At 33.9% G+C, this 22,498-nt stretch overlaps 2 protein-coding genes across 3 annotated transcripts; both read right to left on the minus strand.

The window, feature by feature from the left end:
• Positions 1–18: 18 nt before the first annotated feature.
• On the minus strand, positions 19–828 carry LOC108649397 (uncharacterized). The gene is made up of 3 exons (XM_018098366.3): positions 650–828; positions 319–581; positions 19–255 (listed from the first exon to the last, which is right to left on the minus strand). The coding sequence occupies exons 1-3, from the start codon at positions 714–716 to the stop codon at positions 94–96; spliced, it is 492 nt and encodes a 163-aa protein (XP_017953855.1). The 5' UTR covers positions 717–828; the 3' UTR covers positions 19–93.
• A 7,017-nt stretch (positions 829–7,845) lies between these two features.
• On the minus strand, positions 7,846–14,771 carry LOC108649812 (uncharacterized). 2 transcript variants are annotated; one of them, XM_089257422.1, is made up of 5 exons: positions 14,439–14,771; positions 14,267–14,328; positions 13,499–13,646; positions 12,984–13,276; positions 7,846–9,792 (listed from the first exon to the last, which is right to left on the minus strand). In XM_089257422.1, the coding sequence occupies exons 1-5, from the start codon at positions 14,456–14,458 to the stop codon at positions 9,032–9,034; spliced, it is 1,284 nt and encodes a 427-aa protein (XP_089113548.1). In that variant the 5' UTR covers positions 14,459–14,771; the 3' UTR covers positions 7,846–9,031. The 2 variants fall into 2 exon arrangements, with proteins under 2 accessions (XP_089113548.1, XP_030241196.1); XM_030385336.2 differs by having other exon boundaries at positions 13,044–13,276; positions 14,439–14,767.
• Positions 14,772–22,498: the final 7,727 nt, after the last annotated feature.

Genomic DNA, 22,498 nt, shown 5'->3' on the forward strand with positions numbered 1-22,498 from the left:
TTAATTAGTCCAAGTGTGTATGGAAACGCCATGTTGACCTACTTTAATATAAAAAAACTACCAAAAAATAGAACAAAAACAAATTTAAGACTTTTAATAGTTGCCGCGAGCTCTGCAGGCCTGACGAATGAGCTGCTTCTTCGTTAGTTTGCACTTCTTGTTTTTCGGACGAGCGACTGGCTGTTTGTAGTTAAATTTGCGTCGCTTTTTAACACTGGTCTTCGGTTTGCGAACCCCATTACGCGGGTCCTTCAACTGCGGAGATGTCAATAGACTATCAGTCAGACAATCTCAGCTTAAGTTTCTGCACACACTTACTGTCTTGGCTAGACGCTTGACCACACTACGTTCGTGTCCCTCGGCGAGCGCTTGCTCATCGACTTGTTGGCACGCTGCGACGTCCTTCTTGGTACGCAAATTGAAGGGCATGCGAATGCGTTTGTCGCTCAACAGGAGTAGGCCTAGATTGGAGCCCAGCTCGACGGAGAACTCCACTGCCCGCTTCAGAGTGCCAAATGGACTGATGACATCGTCCATGACCACGTCCTTTATCTTTGCACACAACGCATCTACTGTGGTGCCTGTGGGCATTTTGCATTTTTGTGAATTTATCACCTATCTATACCGTTACTTTGTGACTTTTACTCACATAGATCTGGCTGGCGACTTAGCAGATCTAGCACGTACGGCAACAATGATGTGGTATTAATTTCCATTTGAAATTATGTTATATCTAAAATATTATAAAAAAAAATCTACAAATTTACTGCCCTGAGTTTCCCTACCATATGTTAAACAATGATTAGGTAAAGTATAAATTCTTTCCCAACGTGTGCTTCGTTTGTGACAACTTTCGAAAGGGTTTCATGATCTACAATATTTGTTTTCATGATGGTATCAAATATACAGTTTAAAATTAGCTCTTAGTTTTGTTAACTTATGTCTAAAACAAAAAAACAAATAAAAAATAATATAAATAAAAATAAAAAATTTATAATTTTTTTTAAATAATTTTTTGTTTTATTATTATTGGTTTTTTTAAATTTTGTTTAGATATATGTATTTTATTATTTATTTATTATATATAAGATATTCAAGCATTATATATTGAGGCTTTACTTGAAATTGTCATAGTCTCCCAGCGTTATTAACGCCCGTTCTGCCCCGTTTATGGACTACAGAGTCTCAACAGTCTATAATTCTCTTCGCAAATAATCAAAATATACAACCTCTAGCTATGTGGGAAATCGAGCAGTCCAGCAATATTTATATCATACGCCTATCGAAACCCAATTTCAACTTGCATTATAAACTAACTTTCTTCCCTTTATAAAATGAAATGAATATGTTTACGTATGCATATATTTATAAACTTGAAGGCTATAAATAAAATTCAGGAATACATTTATTTCATATTACGTCAATTATACTAAAACATTGCAACTAATTTACGTAAATCAAAGTTTCTCTACGTAATATACGAAATAAAAAAAAAAAAAGCAATTATAATAAAAGAATATTTGTTGGCAATAATTCGTTCACCTCGAGTTCACAATTCACAGTTCATGTTGAGGGACTTTAGCCTAGCATTATCATCAGCATCAACATCAACATCGCCTTCATTATTATGTTTATAATTAAGAACATATGATAATAGCGACAAACTATCGCAGCTTTCTGAGGCCATGGTCCATCATAACAATTTCTAGGCACGTTTCTGCTGTGATTGCATTTAGATGACATGATAATGATTTTATAAAAATACATAAGTAAAAATTCGCAAATCATTTATTACTTAGCTAAGCATTTTCCATCAACCTTCAGATAAGTAAGGTGCATTACCAAAAAATTTAAGACAATTTCTGCCTAAGCTTGCAAAATGCTTCAATGAAAGTAAAGTAAAAACATAATTCGTTTAATTTGTATTTCCAATTTAGTATACGAATAGAAATACAAAATCTAATATTAATAATTAATATATTGATATATGGATACTTGGCCACCACATCAGCGGTTACCATTAATGTTCAGGTAAAGAGTGCACGTGCATTACCTCATAGTTGAACACATTTCTCCCTAAAGATTACTAAATATTTAAATGAAAAAAAAAAAAAAATCAAAAATAAAATAAAAATTCACTTTTTGCCTATGTCCAATTTACCATACGAATAGGAATTAAAAATCTATTATTTATGCGTTAAGTAATACGGCCAAGATAAGAATGTATTTCGCTATATAACAGGTGAATAAGTTCCGTATCAATGCCGAATGCGTCTGCATGGCCACAGCAACAACGACAACTTATGAGCTATAAATAACAAGTGAGAATTTTTAAGAGGGAGTGGTTCATTGGTAGATACCCTGTAGAAAATTGGCGAGCAATAAGATGGAGTTTAGCTGCATTTCTACCTAAACTAAGCAACTGTGAGGAGTCGCAGTCGAAATTAGAAATAGGGAAAGCCCAAAATAGTTGTGTGCGCATCATACACACCTTTTTCGCTAGCTTTACAGGGTATCAGAGGCAAAACATCACCAGACCAAAACAAAGACGCGTGCTGCTACTCTTGATTGCGCTGGCAACAGCAGACGAGGATTGCTTCCAGTGCGCCTTGACCTTGCTTGGGTGATAACCGTGCCACATCGCATCGTCGCCCATCTAGACCGACACACGACTATCTGCCGTTGCGGACACATGAGAACAATGTGATTAGCTCCAGTGAGCCGCGTGCCAGCGGCAATTGTTGATAACTGATAACGCGGCGATTGGTTAGTCAGGCTGGCGCTGACATCGAACTGGACCTGCGGAAATTTACTACAAACAAAGCAAAACACACAAAAACTAAGCAGTGTGTGTGTGTGTCACGCGCAGTCATACGGATATATACATACATACATGTACATATATGTGCAGTCTATTAATTATATATATTTGTAAGTGTATATACATGTTGTATACGCATTATCGGCTGACGAACTTATTATATACGTTTATATTATGTATTTCGACCACAGCCACATCACATTTGCCTGCATGTTTGATTGAAATCACGCATACGACCAGTTGCCCTTGGGAATGCAGCCTGTCAGCAGAATGCTCACACATGAATATTCTTGACTGAAAAATGTTTGAAATATGTTAGCCTTAGCTTATCGGTATGGCTAAAGATGCTATAATGTATATACATATATGTATGTATGCTAGAGTGCATAGTTGACTGAAATCACGTATACGACTAGTTGCTCCTACAAGAGATTAAACAAATATAGATACATATGCATACATACAGTTCTATGTATAAACTTTTCGTTTCAGCTGATGTTTGCTTTGGTGCAGCCAGACAAAAAATACGTACATATATATATATATATATATATATATATATAGAATTCGAATATATATGTGATTTAAATATCCCGCATGCGACCAGCCTCTCTTGAAAATACGAAATATACATATTAAATATATGTATATATCTCCGTAACTGTGTATTTGTTTATGAAATAAGTCTTTCATTCGCATTATCAGCTGACGGCGTGTGGCTGCCCAGTTTATGCTTATCAGGGATTTTTCACATCTGCGTATCTGCATATCACGCATACGCCTAGTTGAGCCCAGGCATAGACAATCAGCAGGAGAATAGGCCCATATATTGTATATCTATATCTATGTGGCTTAAGAGTCTTGGCACAGCTGCTATACATAGTATTTGAATTGATTTGAAATCACCCATACGACCAGATGCCCTTGGGAAAGCAGCTCGATTGCTGATAACGGTTGATGATAGCCCGATCAGCTGCAGAACTGTTAGCCTTTTCACGGTTACTTAAAGGTGAGTTTAAACAACCGCTTGGCGTCTACGTCAGAGGCTTAATAGTTGAACCTCAGGCTAGTGGTGGTGCTGTGATGCAAATTCACGCGAAGCACAAACACTTGCGTCACAGCTCGTTGTTCAAAGTTCTAAACGCAAAGGCAAATAACTTACGGCTTTAGTATAAACACAAAATTGATTGAGATCATATTTTATTGCATTTCGGGCAGGACACCAGCGTGAATAGAAATAGAATAGTTCACAGATAACTGAATATTTAGTTAAAAATAATTGAAATCAGTAATAGCCTGGAGTATAAATATATGAGGAGTATAATAGATAAGCTCAACGCCTTAGTTATGTTAAGTCAGGTTTGTTTCCATCTATGATAAATAAGTAAATAGATAATGGATTAGATTCCAATTTGGACTTTTGCTTAAAAATTTCATTGTGGATTGAAATTGCTTTCTCTTAATTTCAAATTCTTAATTTTATGTACACACCTATACATATGTATATGCATGTGTATATATAATATATGTTTGTATGTACATCTCGACATGAGGTTCACGCGAATATATTTATTTTAATAGATTCCGTTTGACGACAAAACGCACCACACACACAAAATCAAACAAAAAACAAAACAAGAAATACACAGACCGGGCCAGACTCGAGCATTTGGGTCAATTTATAAATTAAAATCGCGATTCTCAGATAATTGCGCTTTCATTTGTTGCAGCTATGCCTAGATGGGCACGAGTTCAGCCGCCCAAGAATTGACAGCAAATGAAGAAAGTAACTCAATTCCTTTATAATATATCGAGGAGCATGAACTAACACACAAATGGGCATAAATTAAGTAGGCTGACTCGTGTAATGGCGACAATGGCAACTACAGCTACAGATTGAAATGTTGAATAAACTTAGTTTTATTGAGGACACTCGCAGTAGTAGGACGACGACTGTAAAATACCCTTTTGAATTTAGCTAGCTTGCATAGCATCGAATTTATTAAATATTATTTTTTAAATATATATATATATATATATATATATATATATATATATATATATATATATATATATATATATATATATATATATATATATATACCTATTAATATTTAATTTATTTTACTTTTATCTGAAAAAATTGACTTAATTATAATAAAATAATTATCAGTATATTTCTTTTGATAAATTCTCTTTTCTAATATGTATATCAAGTTTATTATCAAATATATAGATTACAAAGTCAAGAAGAATTTCGTTATGTAAGCCTTGCAAAGCGGCAAGTTTTCACTGCAACGACCTTCTAGAAGATGATAGACAGAAATTAAAATTAATTTGCTAAGGGGTTAAATGAACTGATTGCAAGATGTGAAGGCGGATAACACCAACTATTGCATGGAAATTCGTTAACTGAATCATGACCAATAAATTAAGCATAGTACCAGGAAATTTATTGTCATTTATTATTTATTAGCTATTTAAAGGCGAAGCTCAGTTAAAAATAAAATTAAATTCAGAAAATATTGAATGTATAATTTAATCATATCCATATATATGTATCTTATGCTATACAAATGTTTCTCAACAGCTGTCTATGCAATGAAAAAAAAAAAACACCGTTTGATTGCTGAGCTGATGGTTTGTGACATACGTAGGGCATTCTATAAAAACATATAAAATATATTGTATTTATTTAAGCAAAGTCAGCAAATATACTTAAATTAACATTACACTGCATAACATTGTTACACTTACGTAGGAGATACGCGGCTGAGTGCAAACATACCTAACGGGTGCACGTGCTGTAAGTGAACCCAAGCTGTTGGTGCTTACATTAAAGGTGCTTAAGTCGAGCAAATCCATTGGGTTAATATCCGCTACAACATAAAACTGTGTAAACAGCTATAAACATCGAAGTAGCTAATGTTTTTAACATTTTGAATATTTCAATTGTTAATTGTCCGATTTTGAGGTTGTTGTCGGAAATGTAAATAAATATATTTAATCGGCAAAGTCTATTAGCAGGTAAATAAAAAAAATCAAATATATATACATATATATAATAATTCAATCTGATTTATGGAACAATTGTCAGAGCAATTTTCTGCATCTATATAGTATATATGAGGTTATAACTTTTAGAAGCGACAAAAGCATTGCATACTTTAGGGCAGTCTTCGAAAATATATTTCATTTGATTTCTTTAGCAATGTGGTAGCACTGAAGAGATTTCTCTTTTATTTCACGAAGAGTACGAATCAGATAAAAGAGTCAAGAATTGTCAAGATAATGCATGTGAGATATTTAATGAGTAAGAGAGCTCTAGAGAGGAGATTCCCTGAACAGTTAATACTCCAATCTTTCTACGCTTGTCATGCTGATCGAAAATATGTATTTGCTATGGGTTCTGTTTCATCTCCTTCAGCCATACATTTTTACAAATCCAATATGGTCCAATATAATAGATTATAGAAAAAAGCATGTTTTGTATTTTAAATTTAGTTTTTATTACATTACATCACATATATTAGTTACAAAGCAACTATTGAGATAGTTTGCGGAGTACGTAACTGGCATATGTAGTCCTTTCGGCCGTTGCACGGGACCGCTATCATGCACGGCCCTGAAGAATGCTTTTCCTCAATCATCACACAATTGTTTGTGGTACTTTTAAGTGGCGGCTCATTCTCACACCAATGCTCGAAGCTTGGTTTCCTGCCGGTCGACATGGATACATAATCTCCTTCTGTCGCCAGATTCGACAGATCCACCCAGTACTTTGTACCGTTAGAGAAAATCTTTCGATGCTCTTGAATTTTGTATAGCGTCTCCATTTTTGAAATACTTATAAGTTCAGCGCCTACTCTATGACAATTGTGTAGAGCCGAGTACCAGGACACCGATTGTGGTCCTCTTACATAATAATATTCAGATCCAATTTGGGCGAACACCGGATCCGGATAGAAACTGTTCGGTATGCCAAACATATGCGTTATATTCACGGCCAATCCTGCAAAAACATATAAATATTATTATTGTTTTTTTTTTTTTTTTGTCTATATACGTATATATAATTTTTTTTACATATATATATATATATATATATATATATATATATATATAAAATATAATATTCCAATATATATATATATATATGAAAATAAATTTGCGGTATTTCTTGCTATATACTCTCTGGTTTTCTTCTGGTCGAAATTCTCATTCAACAATTTTTTGGCACTATAAATATTCCTGACTTCATGGTGAAGATTTTTAGTCATAGCACCAATCATTTAACTTCAATTTATAATTCAAGAGCACACTAAATACGACTAACTGGAGAAGCCAAGAGAAACGTATTGATATACAATCCGTATATTAAACTCACCTTCAATGCTGGCCCAACTTACAGATATGCTCCAAAATATGCAAATCCTAAGGAGAGCAAACGCTATAGCTCGACACATTTGAAGGCTTCTGCTCGCTACGAAAGCTCGTAAAGGTATGATTTCATATTTATAATGAGCTAAAGCTGTTGCACATTAGCAGCAAAACCACAATTGGATGATTGTTCTTTCTGCTTTCGCTTAAAAAATGTTTCAAAACAATTATTTATGAGCTCTGTGATTCAGAGACAGAGTTTTGTAAGTTTTCTAAGCTAAGTAAAATGCATAGTAAAAGCGAATTGCTTTGCAAAACAACTTTTTTTTATTAAAACAGATCTAAATGTATTTATGACAAAATCAAAAGAAAAAAATAAACAAACATGAAAAAACTTATGTCTTCAGAGTGCCGAAGATAAAATAGCCTTACAGTTAAATATTTTATGCGAAATATGTTTTTTGAAAAAGCCAAAAATATATATATATTTTGATATTTTGAGGATTTTTATATATTTTGGTACAAATGCTAACATTATTATAATAGATACAATGTTTGAAAAAATAAAAATAAAATAAAATAAAAATATGTACATTTAAATGCTAAAAATAAAGTTGATTAATATATATATTAAATCTGTTGACAAATTTCAACAATTTTTATTAAAATGGAATTTTTTGGATGGAATTTTAACAGTTTTATAAGTGTATATAAAGGTAATCTAAAAATAATTATAATAAAATTTTGTTCATGTTCATGAGCATAAAAGACTTCGTACTTTGATCGATCTTACAGTAGCTATAAGATTTATATAATTACATGTATCCACTTGGCATTGAAAGCTAAGAAACTAGTTGGCACAAAAACAGACAGACGAACGAATAATCCATATACATACATATGTATATATTATCTAACATATCTTTCTCGAATAACAATACTTTCTCTCTCTGCAATGGAATTCCGATTGTAGTTAATTAATATTGAATCTGGTTTATATTACAAGTTAGTGTATAGCAGATTGAAATAAATACATAAGAAATACTTTAATCGCGAATATACATAGCTGTATAATCATATATATACGTTATATAAATATATATATACTATTGTATACATATATATAACCGAGTATGGTAAGGCACATACCCATTGAGTAAGAAGTGTGTGCTCTAGTCGGCAATACCCGACTAGCAAATACCTTAAAGATCTTCATGACACTTCAGGAGGTATTTAAATAGATTAGATTCACATTTATGTATACTTTAGAGCAACCTCTACATACAAACGTATCTCCAACTCTTACTCTTGAAGCCGCCTGAATAAAAAATAAACCTTAGTCAACTTAATGAATATGAAAAAACCTGCCGATGATACAGGAAAATGTAAATACGATTCAAACTCCTAAAAAAAACGAATAAACAGAGAGAAAGAGCTAAAGCAACTCGGCTATGAATCTTGATCAGAGATATGAATAATATATCTTTAAATAGCTATAATTCTAACTTTTTAAACGGCTAATATGTGAAACGATTTTATTGCCTAGATATCGATGATTTAAAATATTATCATATGAGAGAAACTAAGTACATTTAAAATTCCCAGAGCATACAGACGGACAAATTAGCCAACAGAAAGGATCGATCAACTATTACTACTATCAGAAACATCAATACCATATATGTATATGCATCATAGAGTCGAACAACAGAAACAGGAGGAATCGAACACGCCTTCCCATGGGCTATTGCATACATTGCAGCCACAACATTGTGCCTGGCTTAACCACGTCGAAGTCAAGATAAGTAATATTATTAGATGCAGAGAGTTCTAATCGACTTGTTTGCCTTCCTCCCGATTGCGCTTGAAGGACACGGAATGGATGAGTAGCGGCGGCAGATTGCCACGCAGCATTTGGAGGCGTTTGCTCTTGGGCTGCTCAAGCCGGCGCAGCTCGCCCTTGGAGGAGGATGTCGAGCCCACTGATGCCGAGATGGAGGCCAGCGACGTACTGCTGGGCAGAATTTCGGTGCTTTGAGCTAGGGGCATATTAGAGCGTCGGAAGTAACGCGGCATGGAGTAATCATCCTGTAAGGCACGAGCCGCATTTGCATTCTGTATGGAGTAGAGACTCTGCGATACGCGATACTTTTCTATGGTCGGCGTGTCCTCGTAGTTCTTCGGCAGATTGCTGAAGGATATGGAGGGCACCTCCGGCGTCATGCTGATCTGGCTGCCAGTACCCGTGATGGCGAATATGTCCGTATCACTGTCCGCCATAAACATGTGCGGTACGCTTTTGGCCGCGCGAAGCGTCCGCTTGGGCGTGGACGAGAGGCTGCTCGTGCTGGGCAACAGATGGGGACGGCGATCGATGAGATGCGGTCTCAAGATCACCTCGTCCATATCCTTCTCATCCTCCTTTTCTTCCTCGGCAATGGGCTCGAACTTTTTCGGCGCCAGTGACTGACTGCCCTCCGGCGAGGACTCCGACGGGGCCAATGTGAACGTGATCCGTTTCTCGGGCGATGGTGCTTCCTCGGCGCTTGGCTCGGCCTTTGTGGAGTCGGTGGCATCGGCCTGTAGACCAGCTGTAGTAAAATAAATTATGCAGAATATTAGTTGAAAATATTAATTTTAAATTACACAATATTATTCTTTTAATATTTCAATGAACCTGACCTCCAGCTCGAGTAGTATAAATTAGGAATATCTTATATGCAGCTAATTAATTATTATTTTGCTTAGTTTACTTATATTTTCAAATACATTTTCATAATTATTGTTGACAATGAAAAATATTTAAAATAAATTTTTTTTAAAAGAAAAATCTTAACAATTTTCAATGCAATTTTTAAATAAAATTTGTTGCTAAATAATCATATTAATATTAAATTATATTAATATTACAAGCAAATGCATCCAAGGTATCTTTCAGTCAGGCAAAGCCAACTGAGCAACGTTTATTTACACATGTTACAGATATTCATAAAGTAGAAAATGAGCTGATAATACCAGAAATTAAAGCTATTAAAAATGTTGCAGTTGGGCGACATCGACTGCATAATACTTGTTCAGTAAACAAAATACAGTTGAATAATTTCCTGGATTGCTCAAATTTCTAGAGTGTAGCTTTTCTGTTATACCAGATGTAGTGTTTTCCGATATACCACGCCCTTAATAGGCGTCACAGCAGATGATGTCTTGAATTTCAAGTGAAATCGAAACCCGAACAAACCCAATATACCCTTTCTCGAATAATTGTAAAACTCTACTAATTATATTACGCTGACAAATAATTTATGAAGCCATCTAATATATTCCAACTTAAGCCATTGATTAGAGTAGATCATTAAAAGCTTATTCATGTGTCATAATTGCATAATTGCATTATTGAAATAGCTGACAATAATTTTCTTATCGACTGAAACTTTCTCGTTTTTCTGAAGCACGTTAATTAGTAGAATAAATCAGAGAATTAGCGCTTACTGGTATATTATTAAATTTCCAAATTATGTGGTAAAATAAAAATAATTAAGTATTCAATACATTTACAGCGTGCTAAAAGCTTTAAGCTTATTGATTTAAGCCATTATTGAGAATGACAAACATTTAATTGAAGTTAGTATATTCTTGGTTGCAAAACAGCTGGATAATGACTGGCAGACATAAGTTAGGATCTACTGCAAATCGATTTCAAAGAGCTTTGAAGAATTTAAATGCTCATTGAATGAGTCTTCCATTAAAACAGACTCTAAGAGCTCTGAAAAAATATATACATAAAAATTAAGAGTATCAAACTACTCTTATGCTTTCATTATCTATCAAATGTGGAAATCAGAGAAATATTTAAAATATGATTCTCCAAATGAAAGGAGATTTAACTTTTGATTTAGTAATGAGAAACATCTCAAAATCTATTGAGAAGTTTTTATATAATTGCAACAAATGTCATCAGAAATTAAATAATCAGGAAAAACCTGAGTTTTTTTTTTTTTTTTTTTTTTGTATATTCAGAAACAAATATTATATTTATAGGTATAAACATATAATATATGTATGCAGGCAGAAACAAGAGAAGAAAAGAATTCGTATCACCTTATCAGGGCACAAATTTGATTACTATGTAGTTATCAGTAGAGCAAACAAGGCAAGCGAGGGTGCCAGCGTCATGAGTGCCCCGTTAACAGATGCCCTATAGGCCATCTAAAATCTCGATATAATATAAAATATACAATATATGAATGTGTTTTATTTATAATAAAATGCAAATTTTAAAATGTTAAATATATATTTACTGCATAAGGAATTTGTTGTACTTGACGGCTTTATTTCTTGTGAATACTTTTAAATATTATGGAATAAAATATTCACTTCTTCTTTATCCATAAATTCGTTAACATTTCTTTCTCAAAGCCTGTTAAGCCCAATACTAACTATTATTTCAAAACAAATTCACTTGATGAAATCAAGTAACAAGTCAAAAATGCCACCTCTGTCATATATTGTATAAATCTTTATTATACCCATTATTACGCACTTTGAATGAGTACAGGGTAAACAATAAAAAATAAAAACAAAACAAAACTGATTTACGTCCTACACTTGTATAGAGTTGATAGGAACATTGCCGATTACGGAAAAAATTAACGTTATCTGTTAAGGTGCACTTTCGTAAGGTAACAGAAGAAATTCTATTCGCAATCTTAATGCCACCACTTCGACATAGTCATTCAATGGACTGGACTACCCAAATAGTATATGATCTATGTGCTCCAGGGCGAATTCTCATTATCCATGCATTCATCAAGTAATAAATCGTTTATGAAATCTGACTTATATATAACAAAGCCTCTGACTCAAGACCAGAAAAATTGCGTACCATTCAGATATCAATAATTCGTCACTTGGTTGCCCATATCACGAGAGAGCTTTCGAGCTCATAAAATAAAGTAATACATAATAAAAAGATTTCCGATGTGTTATAACGTATACGGAAAATTCAAAGCATATGATATTAATGTGACTCATTGGATTTTCTTAGCTTGATAATCAGATGATAATATATAGATGTAAGAATTCTGAATTGCTAACTCGAATTGTAGAGTTACTCAGAATTGCCCAACTTTTTCAATTAGCATCTGCTACGTTAAGAATTTCCAACTCAATTCCGAATATAATGTAATCAGAATTTGCATAATTAAATCTAAGCTATTGGAGATTCATAAAAGTCACGAGTTGAGTTTGTGTTTAGTTTTATGGTATTTGTGTTTCCATTTTCATTTTTCAGATTTTCATCAGCGTTGATTAACTTTAAACACATCAGCTAATCAGGTTCAATATATGTTATATATGTATATGCGTGTGTGTATGTTAACATTACAAGGTCTAACAAACGAAGAAACTTAAAAAGTAACAATACGTGTAAAAATAATACTACTAAATGCTAAACTGTTGGTAAATATTTTCATTGTCGACTTGTCGCTTCTCACTCTTTACTGGCTGGTTATCAATACTTATGGCTAATTAGTAATAATATTAGGTCACATTTTGTGGTGTAGGTACTAAACGAAAGTTCTTTTTGTCTGTGTAAGTGTGTATGTATGTAAGTATCTTTGGCACAAATACTGCTACTGCTACGGCCACAGTTTTGAATTCGTATGTTGTTTTTCTTTTCTTTCTGTTTTTGGCCCGCTGCTGGATACTCGCTCTACTCAACTCAAGTAGAACTTCACCTTGGGCGCACCGCCGGAGATGATGCTACTGCTGCGCGTGGTCTTACCACTAGTTTTGCCACTGGCGCTGCTACTAACAATTTGGGCGTGGCTGTGGCCATCATTACCTTCGAGACGTCGCAAGAGGCGCTCCTGTTCGCTGAGTCGCGGCGTGGTCGGCGCCTCTTTGTTGGGCGAATGGACGCCGGCCAAGAATGTCTTTGTGCTGATGCGATTTAGCTTGGTTGGCTGATGATCCTGGAAGATCTGCGAGTTGGCAAACACTGCCAATATCTCCGGTCCTAGCATCGGCACATTCGTTTGTGTCACGCGCCGATAATCCTCCTCATGAATTTTGGCGCTGTGCAAAAATACATCAATATTGAGTACAGATAATTGAAAGTTGTACAATACAACAGAAAAACTGCCAATGTGATTAACAAATATTAAATTCCCACTTTGCCCTGTGCCCAGTGCCCAGTGACAGCATTCAGCAGCCAAGCCAGATTCACAGGCAAATCAATCAAAGCTGATAAATTATTGCGCGGCGAGTTGACGCTTTGTTTGCTGTGTCAATTAGTACCTCATTAGGCCCAGTGGCTGGTCGCAAATGGGTTGTGGAACTGTCAATAGATGATTGTTGTCTTGCACCGTGGGCTGAACGCGTCCAATGATGGTGCCACGCTTCTGGGAGGCCAAATACTCCTCATCCTCTTCGGCATTATAGTTGGCTGTAAAGCAATATAGATAAATAATATTAAAATAACTTTGTTAACAGCAGCATTATCATTATCATTATCATCATCATTATCTTTTATCTCTTGCCAAGTTACAACTGAAATCATGTTTTATAAACTCAACAACATGCTGATTACTATCTAGTTATAATCATTTAGTCACCAATCCATTCAATTATTTTTATAATTAATATGATTTCAATCAAATTTATCAAGTGTTTTTGTTTCTATACTTTTTTTTTGCAAACGTTTAAATGCCAATCACGTCTTGCCTTGCCTCTCTCTATGTCTCTCTCCCTCTTACTCTCTTTAGCACACACTACTCAGTTGCTCTCTCTTCTTCTCCCTCTCCCTCTGACACTCAAGACTACATTGTCTACGTCGGTCGCATAACTTTACCGACTCAAATGCGAAATACACACGCACACCAGCCAAAAAGTATGTGTGTGTGGGTGCGTGTGTGTGCGTACATGTACATGGCAACACGTAGGTAAACATGCACCGGCTAGCCCTCAACTGTCCAACTAAAAAAAAGATGAGGCTTCCCATTGAGAGCGAATAGAGTGGTTAGTGAGCTGCAAAAACGAGCTACATAAATGCAAATTAAAACTTACCGATTGATTCATCATAGCAGAATCGCTCCTCAAAGCAGTTCCAGTAACAATCTTCCAGGCAGCTGAAAGGTGTTTGCGTACGAGGGGCAATGGAATTCAAATGTTGGCAGTAAGTGTATAAAGCGAAAATGAAATAAAATAAAATACAGAAAAAAAGTTAGGCTCCGCTTACTTCTGCAAACAGCGGCACATTTTGGAAAGCTCTGGAACAACTTGGGCGTAGAGCTAACTGTGTTTTATCCCGTTCCGGAATGCTTTCGTTTTGTTGTTAGTTACTTCTGATGTTGTTGTTGCTGTTGCTGCTGCTGAAATAGCGAAGAAAATTACATTGATGTTTCGTCGTGGAATGCGTGTGATTTATTGGCGCAGCGTGGAGCGTGGAAACAGCTTGGCGTTTTATCGGCAACTGATGTGCTTGTAGCCAAATGTATCTCGCCGATAGCATAATGGCGCTCTCAACAGCTAACAGCGAGCGCCATGGAGCGAGAGGGAGAGCGTCAGAGAGCGGAGTTTTCAGCTGTCGCACCTGTGTTCGTTAATCTGACTCAGACTCGGAGCGTTCGCTCAGCTCAGATCGCGATATAAATACAAGAGCTTTGATTACGTTTCGTCACCGCGCGCTCATTGCCGACGTGCCGACGGAAGCGCAACTCCGACTCGTGAGTTCGAGTTTTCGGGGAGAGCTTCGTGTTGATCGACTGAGCGCGTCAACGAGATTGCGAACGTGACCAAGAGAGAGCGCGCACGCGAGCGAAAGAAAGAGAGTGGAAGTGTGTGTGTGTATGTGCATGTGTAGACTTCACACCGCCATTCGTAGCTTACACGCGCAAGCACTCAATCGGGTACTCGTCTTGACGCAGTAAAAGCAATAACGTAAATGTGCTCTCTGTCACCGTCATTTCGCCCAATACGTTTGCACATATTAGTCGACTATTGAATATTCTGTACATACTTAAAGCTAACATATTTATTATTTTGTATGTCAACATACATATAACATACTTGTTTCAGATAATCAATAAGATATATATTATCGGAATTTCTTTTTCATTCAGGAAAAGTATTCAATTAAATTTTTATCCAATTCGTATTGCGAAAGGGTATATGAGTTGTAAGACATAAAAATTCAAAGCATTTTGCATGATAATTCTGGTTTTGCAATTATCAAAAACTGCCTTAAAATAAATATAATAATAATATAATATAATTTCAGTCAATTTTCTTATATACGTATATACTATATATAAAGATATAATTGTATAAATTCATTTCCTCTCGTTAAATGTATATTTATTTAATTTTATATGCATACAAAAATAAGTATGTGTATATGTACATATTTATACATATATGTGTGTACCCACTTATATCCCTGTATACTGTAGTACATGTAAAGCTGTGATATATTTAAGCATTTATTCTGTTTACTTAACAGTATAAACGATAAGCAGACAGGGTAAAGATTCTGTGAATTGGGCCACACATTCGTGCAGCACAGGTTGTAAAATTGTGAATGGCTCTAAAATTGGTCGATGGGGCTATTGAAAAACGGACAAAACATACTTTTAGGCAGCTATTGATCTGTGAACATTAAAACAATCTATAAATATCATTCATTATATGCACAACAACTTAATGGTATAATGGATGATAATCAAATTAACAAAAGTCACAAAAAACAATACGTTGTTGTTGCTGCATAATATTTATGTGTATATATATTTTTTTTTTTGTTTGATTATTTCGATAAGCTTTGCTTGCTGAGAATATAATATATTCTCCGTGTAGCTATTCATAAATACCTTTTCAAAAGTAAACAACTAATGACGAACAATAGAATTGTCAAGGAATGTCTTCACCATATTCTCCTCAGACATCTGTTTGAATGATCTGAATAATCTGCACTTTTATTATTAATATTCCATATTTTACGTAAAAAAATGCTTCCATTCCCAACATTAAGATCTTAAATTGTATCGACCAAAAAAACACTTGCAGTAAGCCCAAGAAATATGTCTATGATCAGTTGATCAAATATTGATACATATTGCAGTCATACGATAATTGAACAATCAAACAGTGGAAAATGCAAATTACACATCTTATCGGTGGAAATTTTTTCATTCACATTTCAAAAAACTAGGCGATTTGTAGTTTTAAAATAATGGTTGAAGTGAAGTAAATATAAATAAATATTAGTATTCTTCTTACAATTTGACTTACTTTAAGATATATCTTTTCAAGATCTATCTTGAAGTTAAAGCTCGAGTTTTCTGTTTTTTGTTGACTAATAGTAGATAATTTAAAAACTTAAATCATTAAGCTTGAGATCTTAATACTGAATCTTTTCCTGAAAACGCTCATTTTAAGTTCATTCCTAATTAATAAATAAACGACTGAAGCTTTCTCTTCCACCTGCTTCATCTGATAAATACGGCTACACACAGGGATATATTAGCTGTTTGCAGACGAAGTGAAGACGTCAGTGAATATTTGCAGAGTTGCAGGTGTTAAGCATCAACAAAGAGCAGAGAGACAAAAATAAGTGAATCATCGCCCATAAATATCAACTATTTGATATATAACGATCAACAAAACTGGTTTTATTTTCGGTCTTTTCGGTTACCGCAATTTTCTCATCTTCCCGATTCCCAATTGTAAACGAGTTACAGTTCAAAGCTCAGCATTCAGGTGAATCCGAACCGTAAGCGCGCTGAAGTTCATTAACGGTCATTAACGAGTCGAGCTCGAGAGCATTACGAATCGCATCCATTTCACAAGTTAACCAATTGAAAGATGTTGACAAATGCGGACACTCTTACACTGCTCACTCGTATACCCGTATTCGTATTCCCGGATAAAAATAAATGTCAGGCAGACCCGAAACCACTCGCACTGTGAGCGGGAAATTGAAAGGCGTATCAAACTTATTAAGGTTGACTCGATGCACAGATCGAAATGGAAACTTATATATTCGAAATCGTTGATTTGACGTATGTACGTATGTGCAATAATTGAATGCCAATCAAAATGTCTTGTATACCCTTAATATGTTCAGGCAGGGTATGCTGTTTTCGAAGTATGAAACTGGATTACATTTTTATTACACTGCAATCTTTTATTTCAATTCTTGTTTGTCGTACACCCAACAGGAGTTAGTCAATATTTAGAGTTTTCGACAATCGATTTCCAAATTCAGTTTTATTTGAAAAATGTTTAAGTAGGGTATTCAAATTTTAATATCGAGAGAAAACAGTAAATAGTTGGACTTTTATTTAAGATAATCTCTGAAGTCTTGAAACTCCTTTAATTTTATGTATGTACATGTTGTATATCAAATATAATTAGTGCCTTAAGACGTTCAGGGTATCTGTTAGTCGATCATTTCTATTGCAACAGCTTCAGCTTTTGAAATAAAAAGAAATGTAGCCACATTTGTAGTCACTGCAGATTTGTGCTCGTAGCGTTTACACAGTTGAACGTACATCGCATTCCAAGCAGTTTTGATTATATAATATGGCGATGACCATAAAACATAGTCGACTAAGAGATACCCTGTTTCAAAGTATCCAAATACATCAATAAGGAAAAATAAATTTTTAAATCATTAAATAGAACAAATAGTGTATAAAAGCATTACTTTATTTTCTACTAAGAACTTTAATATCAATACTGTGGCTCCATTTTTTATCTCTAGCGATGATCAGAGTCAAATGCAGAGAACAGAGTATTTCTAAGCACGCGTCTAATTGCATTGTTCATTATTTAATTGAGGCTTGTCCGATTTCAAAGCGAAATAATTGTTCTACTGACGTTTTCCCTTCGAAATTTTTTCATATTTCGCATTTACAATGACAGAGAAGAAAGGAAAAGTTTAAAAACAAAACAATCATAAACGAGTTAGAACATGAAAGTCAAGTACAACTGACTGCGCAATACTCTGTTGCGATTATTGCAATGGAGCTATTGAAATGAGATAACTCGGAACTTAAGACAGGTCTATATTCAACCTTCTGTGATCTTAAAAGCTGTAGGTTTTAGGCCCTCAAGTGCAGACAACTCGACAAACCAATATACTCCATTTACTTTGGCGTACAATGTATGAAACTGACAACAGAAATAAACAACAGCAGCAACAAAACGCAAAATATGCACACATAACAAAAAGTCACTCAACCAAAACACGCGATGCTGTGGAAAGCAAAGCAACAAAATATTCAGATAAACATTGGCATACAATAATATTAAATTATTTTCAATTATATACAAAATAACTGTAACTAATTCTATATAATATAAATTTATATAATGATATGTTAGTTAGTTCACATTGAAATTACTACTGTTATTGCTTGTTAATTTTGCTTTAGTTTCGTAGATAAATTGCATCGTTCAATTTCAAGGAATATCGACTCTGACATTCATTTAAATATATATTTTTAAATAAATGATATTAGATCTGATTGGAAAATTTGTTGTTGTATTGTTTAATATTTTAAATTTCTTAAATATTTACTTCATTCAAAATAATAAATATTTTGTATTTGCAATTTTTCATCGGTTATTTTCTTTAAGGGGTATCTTATAACTGTCCTTCACGATTTACTCACTCTTGTTTAATATTTATTCAGCTTTTTATCAAACAAGTATTATAAAATGTGAATGGCACTTGTAAAAAAAATTATCTAAGTTTCCACACTGGAAAATTCCCCACATCTTTGCAATAAACTAAAATCGAGAAACATGTGCTTGCGTAGAAATATATACATATATAGATAGCATATATATATATATATATGTGTATACATGTATATATGTGTATATATATTATATACTACTATAGTTTAGCCTCTGTAGCTCAAAATGAAGTAAGACTTTCAAGTTGTAGATTATTCGAAAATGCAAATTTGATTTGGTTTTTATAGAGCTTTTTCTATAGTAAAGAAAACTATTTAAATAGTGATTATGAATATTCATGTATTCAAAAATATGTATCTATATTCGATCAGTACCTAAATAATAATTGAAATCAATATTTGATAATCATACTGTAAATTTGCAGTGCATATACATACATTCATCTTCATCTACACTCTTTGATTACTCCTCCTTCTAATAATTTTGTTCCTATATTCACATTTATTTATTGTCATTTGTAATAATCGAAATATGATTCCAAGAATACCCCATGACATTCTCGAAATAGAGCAATAAAGCGACATTACTTTGTAGACAATCTGCCAAAATGTGAGAAATCCATATACCGAACCACAACTTGAAAATATTTGAGAAGTCCATTACAGTCAACTCACTAATTGGTTAGATCAATAAAAATGCGAGCGCGTGTGTTGATTTTTCCTAACGACAAATAAACGATCAACGATTTTGAACTAATTACTCTAAAATCTGGAATAAGTAAATTGGGATTTGGTTGCTAATGAAAATTCAGTGAGACAATATTGATTGATCTAAAACATTTGTTGGCTTACAAAATAACGTTATGTCGAAATCCTTGTGCATATAACATACATATGTATATCAAAGCACTTGATATTACTAGCGACTTGTAGAAACTGCTACGACAAAAAGATTTTTCACAATCGTGCTACTGATATAAGCGAAACTCGATTGCACTCAAACTCGATCGCATGATCGATCACTTTTTGCACAAGCACAAGCGTGCTCCACTTGAGCGTGCTTGGCTTTAAAATACCCTGGAGCTGCTGCAAACTTAAATTTTAAATACAAGGAAACTGTGAGGAGCTCTTAAGTAATTTTCGTCAAGTTAATATTTATTATAAAAATTATTACCAGGATAAACATATTTACTTGATTATCAAATCAACTTTATGGGACAATAATTAAAACTAAAAAGTATTTACAATCTATGATTGACGATGAAAAAATGTAGTGTTTCTATATTGATAGTTTATATAAACATACATGTATGTTTTTATCATTTATATATCACCCGAGATCAACAAGTTTCTATCAGAAAAGATCTGTTTTTGATCAAGAATAAAAGTACTAATTGGTATTAGCCATGATTTATTATTGCACGAATACATAACACTCATTTTAACCATTTTGAATGGGTTTAGGGTATGCGAAAACAAAAACCACTTGATTTTGAACTGTCAAAGCCAAAATCGGGGCCAGTGCACGCGCAGGTCTGGTCTGGTTGTAGTTGTACGTAGTTGTGGTTCAACCATGAATGCCGAACGTGCAAACGGTTATTGACACCGGGCGAAACTGGCCTGAATAGCATTCTGGATGGGCTCCAAAAGCGAGGCGAGTTACATGCAATTAGCATTTAAGTGGGTTGGCCAAAAGCCAACTTCGACCTAGGCAAATATTGAAGTTGCGGATCGATATGTTTAACGATCGTTTTTACGTGTAATTTACTTAACTCACTTGTAAACACCTGAATCAGAGGGAGGGAGAATGAGAGAGATAGAGAGAGAGAGAGAGAGAGAGAGAGCAGTGAATGCCATTCTTCAAAGAAATTTTTTTTATCTGCTTATATAGAAGTAATATACTACTAATAATAAATAATATATATAATATAATATATACATCGATCGACGGAGAAGTAATATTGAGCCAGAGCTACAATCAGCTAAACAACTTTTTGTGAAATAGTAAAGTAAAACTCCATTCAGCTGCCTTTACGCCTGCAAGGTCATTTCAATAACTTTCAGACTTAAGTTGCGAATACAATATATAAACAACAATTTTAATGGATCCTCTTCTGCTTTTTGAAAACTCCTTAAAAAAAGGGGAGTTACCCGACTACTGAACACTTGTTGTTGTTTTTTGTCAAAATCATTTGTTCTTTTTCAGATTTGCTCATCTTAACAAATAAATTAAATGTATATGCATACAGGAATATAGTCAATTGTTCTTTATATGTATATTTTCTAGAAGTATGATTTGCTTTACATACATTTCTTATTCAATCTCAAATTACGTTTGATAAATCTTTTCTTTTCCTCAAAAAAATCAAAAACAGAAGGTGAATTTTTCAAAGGTAAATTGTTTACTAGTTGCTTGAAACAAAGTGAGTCGTGCGCACTTCAAAGCTCGACCTTGAAATGTCACAATGCTAAAGGGAGCGAAGTTCTTGGCATAATATATGGCCCTCACAGTCGTGACTCCACTTTCATGAATCTGTATATACTTATAACTATATAGTATATAATCACCATCAGAGCTCAAACAGATCTAACCGTAGATGTCTATACGATTGTTAAGACAGCAAACACTTCAGATCTCAATTTACATCAAGTAAAACATCCCAGTCAACTCAATCAACTGAATAATACTCGTTCAGCAGCTCAACTTATAAGCAGCGGACCATATAATTTATATGTATGCAGTCTTATTTGTAGAGGTGTTCAAGTGGGAGAAATTAGGTGTTCAGATTTACTAAACAATAATTTTTATCTGAGTAAGGGTTTTTAGAATAAATATTCCATAGCTATATAAAAAGCTGTTATCAAAAAGTAAAAAAAAATATATATATAGAGAAAATTCCAGAAAATAGAAAAAAAAAAATACTCCATAAACTTTGTCATAAAATTTTACTTAAAACGTTTCATCAAATACTTTATATATATTTCATACTATGAAATATTCCATTCTGCAATGATTGTTCATAAAATCAATATACTTTTCTCACATGGTGAATAAGTATAAAAAGGTTCTTTTACATTAAAAGATCAATAACTCTTTTCATTGCCTCGTAAACAAGATTCGGTTTCGCGGGTTTTTTTTTTTCAACATTTAACGTAATTGGATTTTGCATAGTGCCACACACTTGGAGAATAATATATCAATTTTATTAGTTAAGATTGAAACGAGTTTCTTATGCACGACCTTGCCAATCGAATCTAAGGCCTTTAATTTAAATTATGCATCAGTTTAAATAGCCATAAATTTGAGCAGAATATAGTTAAAAGTGAATATACTTCTAAGCGCTAGGCTAAAAGAGAAAAAACAACTTTTGTGTAGTCAGTCTAAGTTAGAGTATACTTTAAAATTCATTCGTTTATCTATGTTGATAAACGTTTTCGTAGAGCCTGAAAAACTTATTACCACGGTGCTTAAATAATCAGAAATTATCCAATTTATATACGGGTGGTATAGGTAAGCTTCATTGTAGTGAATTAAATGGCTATGAGCTGAGCTACAATCAAAATCTAATTTAATTCCTTAAATCTTAAATAAATT

This window comes from Drosophila navojoa, chromosome 3, assembly GCF_054131105.1.
Source record: "Drosophila navojoa isolate 15081-1374.11 chromosome 3, UAZ_NAV_1.0, whole genome shotgun sequence".
In the NCBI taxonomy this organism is placed as follows: domain Eukaryota; kingdom Metazoa; phylum Arthropoda; class Insecta; order Diptera; family Drosophilidae; genus Drosophila; species Drosophila navojoa.